Source organism: Engraulis encrasicolus, chromosome 8 (genome assembly GCF_034702125.1).
Source record: "Engraulis encrasicolus isolate BLACKSEA-1 chromosome 8, IST_EnEncr_1.0, whole genome shotgun sequence".
NCBI lineage: Eukaryota > Metazoa > Chordata > Actinopteri > Clupeiformes > Engraulidae > Engraulis > Engraulis encrasicolus.
The window spans coordinates 42,122,094-42,129,593 of NC_085864.1; the positions used below are offsets into that span (position 1 = coordinate 42,122,094).

At 42.4% G+C, this 7,500-nt stretch overlaps 1 protein-coding gene across 1 annotated transcript in view; it reads left to right on the top strand.

Annotated features, from left to right (window-relative positions):
- Window positions 1-7,500, top strand: part of dner (delta/notch-like EGF repeat containing) — a 122,050-nt gene that overhangs the window by 79,930 nt on the left and 34,620 nt on the right. The window contains exon 7 of the mRNA XM_063204490.1: window positions 5,787-5,940. Coding sequence (XP_063060560.1) covers window positions 5,787-5,940 — 154 coding nt within the window. The remainder of the gene's footprint in view (window positions 1-5,786; window positions 5,941-7,500) is intronic.

A 7,500-nucleotide genomic window follows, 5' to 3' on the forward strand; every position in this document is an offset into this window, starting at 1 on the left:
GGGTAACAAGAAAACAGGAAAAAGGGCAGAGAGAGAGAGCGAGCAAGGGAGAGAGAGGGAGAGAGAGGGGGAGGCAGAGGGAGAGAGAAACAGAGAAAGAAAGAAAGAAAGAAAGAAAGAAAGAAAGAAAGAAAGAAAGAAAGAAAGAAAGAAAGAAAGAAAGAAAGAAAGAAAGAAAGAAAGAAAGAAAGAAAGGAAGGAAGAAAGAAAAAGATGTTGAGAGACAGAGATAAAACCTTGGTGGAGTGATGGATAAAAAATAGAAAGAGGAAGGGAAAAGGGGAAAAAAGGATAGACATACAACAGAAAGGAAGAAGGACAGCCAGAAAGGGAGGTCGTGGAGATGAGCATGCATGGGAGCTAACGAGAGAAGAGAGGAAATCAGGAGATGAGAAGGGATGGGAAGAGATGAAGGGAGATGAGAAGGGATGGGAAGAGATGGGGAGTGATTAATCTCAGGCCTAAAGATGGACACCAGCTGTCCCACACCATGGCCAGATCCATCACTGACACAGAGAGAGGGAAGGAAGGAGAGGAGTCAAGGGGGAATAGAGGAGAGAGAGAGAGAGAGAGAGAGAGAGAGAGAGAGAGAGAGAGAGAGAGAGAGAGAGAGAGAGAGAGAGAGAGAGATAGAAAGAAAGAAAGAAAGAAAGAAAGAAAGAAAGAAAGAAAGAAAGAAAGAAAGAAAGAAAGAAAGAAAGGAGCGAGAGAAAGAGAGAGACAAGAGAGGGAGAAAGAAATAGATAGAGAGAGATGGGTGGATGGATGGATGGGTGGATGGATGGATGGATGGATATAGTGAAAACAGAGGAGGACGAGAAGAGAGGCGAAGGTTAGAGAAAAAGATATTTGCCAAGACTTCACTCTTTGTTAACTTGAGAGGCAATCCTATGCAATTTAGGAAGGATGACGATAATGGAGAGAGAGAGAGGGAATGAGAGAATTAGACAGAGAGGAAGACAGATGGAAGGACGTAGAGAGAAACGGTGGAGGAGGACATTAGTATTCCACATGAATATTGTGATGTCAGAATGATTATCAGATTCAGTGCTTCAAATGTTGCAGAGATAGTGTCGGCACAATTCCAGGGGATGTTATGCAACGCTGCTGCACATGAATATTATCATTCCTGTTCGCCTGCCTCTCGTCCTCGCACCGCTTTCTGTACTTTCTGTACTGTCCTCATGTACTTTTGAAAATGCTAAGAAGTGCACAAGTCACAGCAGAGATTGGACCCACTCGCTTTTTCATCTAGTTCAGTGGTTTTCAAAGTGAAGGACGGAGGCCCCAAGGTGGGGGGCCGCGAAGGGGTGCAAGGGAGTCCGTGGCAAGTTGGAAGAAAAACTATTGCAAAAAAAATAAAATAATTGTATAATTAATGTACACCAAAAATAAAAAAATAAGCTAATATTCCCATTAGTTAAGAACTGCATTATGGCAATCTATTGCATCTCTGAATATTACTTCTATTATTGTTATTTTATACCCATGGGGTCCTGACACACAGCCATGATTGTGAGAGAAGGTGTATAGAAAAATAGTGTGACATGACCAATGTCATAAGGCGGGTCTTGACATATAAGAATGGAATATACCGATATATGGGAGGCCTTGCCATGGTAAAGTTTGTGAACCCTTGATCTAGTCCAGTGGTGCTCAAACTGTGGTACGTGTACCACTGGTGGTACTTGAGACATCTCTGGTGGTACTTAGAAGAATTCATGCTTTTGTGCATTGATTTGAAGGCTGATCAAGTTGTTGCGGTGGAAAATGTCTCTTTGGTCTCACATTTTGTAATATTGAACTGTATGAATCTGAAAACATAATGCAGAATAATACTCGGCAAGCAAGAAATTTAAAAACAAACTTGCACTGAATGTGACCGTAGCTGTTGATGTCGTTATGAACCGCTCCTGTAGGCCTATTGACTGGCAAAAGTGAATATGGAAGGCCTTTGCTGCGATATTCTAATGTTGGTTGTCAAGGTGGTACTCAGAGAGCTCAATATTTTCTGGGGTGGTACTTCACACAAAAAGTTTGAGAACCACAGATCTAGTCAGGTTACCACCTGGTTACACATAGCCGGGTACTTTGATAAACTGTCACTTTTTTCCCATTCGTATTCCAAAATAAAATCTTTCACACATCATCAGTGAAGCCGCATGAATATGCTGTGGAGACCTCTCATTAATATGTTAACAAACTATACTGTAACACTGTGGTGGCAGTGTCAAGGGAAGGAGACAGCCATTCAAGTCTCCGTTTTCTCTGTTACTCGGTTTACTAAAATCAAGTTTTCAGAAATCTCCACTTTTTTCAGAGTTTTTAGAAATAATTGTTTGTGGAAGGAGGAACATTTCCATAGATTCAATTATTATAATCGCCAGAATGGCACTAATCTGTTGGTTGCCGGAACGTAACAATTTCAGATATTATAGGCAATGATGAATATTACAGACATAGCCTCTTAGGTCCCACAGCAGCTGAAAAAACTCAATTACATCTTACAAACATTGTGGCAATACCAATAGTCTTAATTGGCATATTAAGATTTGGTAATTACCTTTGGTAACGAGCCTAGAGGCTTGTTTAAATGAACACATTATAACGAGTCTTCGCCAATTTGGCTGTACATGTATAAATTGTTGGGAATTGTTGGGAATGCTGAGAGAATTAAAAGAAAACTACCAGTTTACCACTGCCAAATTCCCATCATTACCATTTAATGGAAATGTTTCAAAAACATTGGCACACTATAACATTCTTTGTGACACACTCAAAAAAACCCTCAATTGTGCCAATCCTGGTTCTTCAAAGTGATGCAATAAAAAGATCAGTAGGCGAGTACATCTATGCAAAAAAAAGACCTAACCCCAAAAAAATTGATACAAAAGGTTTTTCAACTGATTTTGTTACCTCTAAGTGTCCTTAATAACATACTAAAAATCTAGGAAAATCTGACTTCAGGAAAGGTGTCATTTTCAAGATCAAAGTTTTAAAAAATAAAGGTTACTACATGATAATTACATTGGCATGAACTAACATGTTTTCAGGATCTGTTTGTTTGGAGTGCTGTTTGGGTGGATAAAGACACTACTGCTATGATAATATCCATGTGCTGTTTTGTCAGGGCACATCATCAGTGATGAATCATGGTGTCACTAGGTATTTTGGGTCTTTCAGCAGCTGAACTGAATAGACAGGAGCCACTACATGTGTAAGTAGAGGGCAAGGTGAAACGGTTGGTACTGGAGACAGACAATGTCCTGAAAGGACATAGGGCTTTAGCATAGCTTTCAGGTAAGCCAGAGTAGGGCCTGTTGTAGCGTCATAGGCAAGGGTCAGGGCCTTGTATTCAATTAGGGCATGAGAAAGAGGACATGACTGGGAAACTGAGGCTATGTGGTCAGAGAATGATAGATGGTCATCAACAATGACACCTAGATTTCTTGTGGCCTTATTTGAGGCAACAGTAGCAGAATCCATATTGAGCTCGATATCATGGCAACCTAAATCTTTGGCTGGGATCACCAGCAGTGCATTTGGGCGAGGCTCAACTGAAGGTTGCATTCCTTCATACTTGTGGATAGTTCAGAGAGGCAAGCGGAAATGTGTGTGACCGTGGAGTCATCTGGCACAAAGTAACTGTGCTTCATCGGTGTAACAGTAGTATGAGAAGCTGTGAGAACAGATAACATGGCCCAGTGATGTGGTGTACATGGCAAATAGGAGTCCCAGCACCAGCCCTTAGGACACCTCTGAGGAGAGGCTATGATTTGAGGACAGCTGACCTTGCCCTTGATACATGCTAACAATGATACCACCAGACTAAAAAAATGTCTGGAAGAAGTTGAGACACATAAAACTCAATTATTTATCTAAGAGAGATGTTAAATAATCATGTTTTGAAAAAAAAATGCTAGCTGGTGTGTCTGCACAAAGATTTTTAGATTTACTACGAAAACAAAAAGAGATGTCCATAATCTCTTCTGAAGATATCTTCTGGCTTACTAGAAACAAAATAAAAGAGTAATTTTGAGCTTGGCTTTTTCAGATTTTGAGGTTTTGCATTTTGAAATTTAATGCATATTTAATTAGATATAATCCAATTACCATATTAAAACATAACATTTCAGAAAACTTGCAATACATTTTTTTCTCACAAATATGTGAGTAATCACCGGATTAAGTTTCATGGTGATATCGGCAAGCTAAATTTTTTTGGCCTATTCACCTGGAGTGTCTCTTGACCCTTATAATAAGCCTATGGCAGCCATGTTGAAAAAAACTCATTTCCCAAAGTCAGATTTTACTAGATTTTTAGTATGTCATTTAGCAGGTCCAATAGTAATAGAATCCATAAAAAAACCTTTTGTATCAATTTTTTTGGGGTTAAACCCTAAATGTACTCGCCTACAGTGCCTCAAAGAAAAACAGTCGAATAACGAGTTCTTTGAAGAGCCATTTGACGCAAATATGACCTTGCATTGATGGGCCGTCCGCTAGCTGCAAGCCATTATCATCTGATAAGCTGAAGAACCATTTCCAATGTTCCAAGGACCTTTCACACTGTTATGGTGCAATACCGTTTACAGATTTAACACACAATTGAAGCAGCTTCAAGTTGTTGGACTTGTTTATGATCTTGGCTGGGGGATTTTGTTTATAAAACATTGTGTTCTGAGGCGGGGCAAGATACTGGCAGCCAACCACGCGAGCTAATTTTTTGAACAACAGCCGTTTCCAACAATCAGAAGATGAACAGAGCGCAGACAGGGTCGCACAGCCAGGGTTTGTTTACAAATGAAGAACAACCCATATATAAGGTTGCCAATATACTATACTGTATTTTTTTTCTACACCTGAGGTGGGTGGCCAATGAGAAGATCATGTGAACATACTAATCTTGACATGGGAAACTATCCCAAAGAGAAAGCATCTTGAGTAAAGGATTAAGGCAAAAAAGGTAAATCTTTGCCCTAAAAAATGAGCAAGGTGATGATTACTTACTGGACATAAGCCACTGACCTCCACATATGTTCGCTGCATATACAGTACATATGTTTTTTGGTATACCTTCGATGTAAAAACATTTATGCTACACCGCAGTACATGTCATGTAACAGCTGCTTGTACCCAGGGGAGCCTATAGCGAAATACGTAAGGTCCAGGAACCGTTCCCCTTGGACCAGGAGTGCCTTGTTAGGTGCCTTGTTCAAGGGCACCTCAGCCATGGATACAGGTAGGTTTCCGGGAAGGTTCAGGGCTGGTTATTTGCTCGCCCGCCATCATACAATTATCCTGCTGCCCCTGGTTCAGCAGTTTAACCTTATGTATCCAAGATGGTGTCCTTGCCACAGCTGCTGCTGTCAGAGGATATTCATTGCAGCCATGGAGGAAGGCGCTAGAATCTCAATGACGAAAATAGGGGGGGAGAAAGAACATGCTGTTTGTGTGTGTGTGTGTGTGTGTGTGTGTGTGTGTGTGTGTGTGTGTGTGTGTGTGTGTGTGTGTGTGTGTGTGTGTGTGTGTGTGTGTGTGTGTGTGTGTGTGTGTGTGTGTGTGTGCGTGTGTTAAGTTCTTCGCTTTTTTCAGTAACAGTAATGTAGAGCCACCTCATTGCAATGGAGTAACTGGTATAACCACTATGTAATATCATGTCACTTACCACTTACACCAAGTATCTCACTTCTATTTCTAATTTTACATTGTCCACCTACCACACACTACCTTCTGGTCATGACGGTCATGTGTGTCTTCTGTCTCCCACCACTTTCCTCCTGCAGGACACCTTCTACTGCGAGTGTGACGACGGCTTCAATGGCATCTTCTGTGAGGAGTATGACGCGTGCCACCACAAGCCGTGCGAGAACAACGCCACCTGCACCGACGCCAGGCAGGGGGGACAAGGGCGCAACTTCACCTGCTCCTGCCCAACAGGTGTGTACTTGCACAGATAATGAAGAAAAATCCGCACTCACAAACTGCGTCTCATTATTTATTTATATTACCACCATGTCCAAAAAGCAAACGCGTTTCGGCTAACAAGCCTTCATCAGTGCTTGTTAGCCGAAACGCGTTTGCTTTTTGGACATGGTGGTAATATAAATAAATAATGAGACGCAGTTTGTGAGTGCGGATTTTTCTTCCTTAAGCGGACGCTTTTTATCTCGCACCCAAAGACTTTCGTTTTTCCAAGAAGTTGAGCGCGTCCTCTGCCAATATTTGCACAGATAATGCACATCATGATAGTACAGTACAGGGGTGCATTTCTCAAAAGAGAAGTTGTTAGCCTGTTAGCAACTACTTCGGTAGTTGCCAATGGGAAAATGCATGGAAAACAACAAAGTAGCTAATGTAGTAAGCAATTTTGGTTACGAGAAATGCACCCCAGTACTGTACATTACACTTAGCTGACACTTTAAGGCAAGCCGATACAGTTTATTTGTATAGCGTGTTTCATACTGAGTAGGGGTTACATCACACTAACATTTCTTATCCTAATCGACATACAGAAATTACAGGGTATTAGAAAGCTGTCCCTGGAGCAATGTGGGATTAGGTGCCTTGCTCAAGGTCAAGGGCACTTCAAACATGGAGGGAATAGATAGAACACATATGCCTCTTTTCCACTGCTGTTTTCGTGGTAGGCCTGAAGTTCGACACCACGCGACTCGGCCGCCATTTTTTGCTTTTCTAATAGGCACGGCACAGCTCAATTGCAAAGCAAAAAGTGTCCGCTGAGTCGGGCTGCGTCAAACTGTAGGTAGGCCTACCACAAAACCGGCAGTGGAAAAGAGACAATAGATACTGTTTACACTACACGTCACCAGTATCTCATAACCAGTATCAAAATGTCGACATTTGGGATGGAGTCGACATTTGAAATGGAACAGACTTGGCATTTCAGCAATGTCATTTGCCAACTGTCTGGTCCATAAATCAACATCTGAATCTCTCTGTCTCTCCCCCTCTCCTTCTCTCTCAATCTCTCTCTCTATCTATGTCTCTCTCTCTATCTATGTCTCTCTCTCTCTCTCTCTCTCTCTCTCTCACTACAATTTTAGCATCCCGTGTCCTCCACCACTGCAGAGTATAATTTGCCCCATTAATACCACACACTCTATTTACAGTACAATGCACACCATGGCACAACATCCCCAATGACTCAGCCATACAGTTTAATAATAGAAACAATTAAGGACAATGAAACAACACAAACCAAAAATCCAGTCTGTGAGTGTGAAGTGGAGGACCATGACCCATTGCAGGGAACATGAGGTTCCCTCAGTGTCCGTGTTAGTGTGATGGCGACTGGGTTGGCAGCAGCTGGGTCTGTGGCTGGGTCTGTGGCTGGGTCTGTGGCTGGGGCAGCGGCTGGGGCAGGGGCTGTGGCTGAGGACTGGGGCTGGGACTGGGACTGGAGCTGGGGACTGGGGCTGCTGGTGCAGGGCTGGGGCTGGGGCTGGGCCAGCGGCTGGGGCTGGGACTGGGACTGGA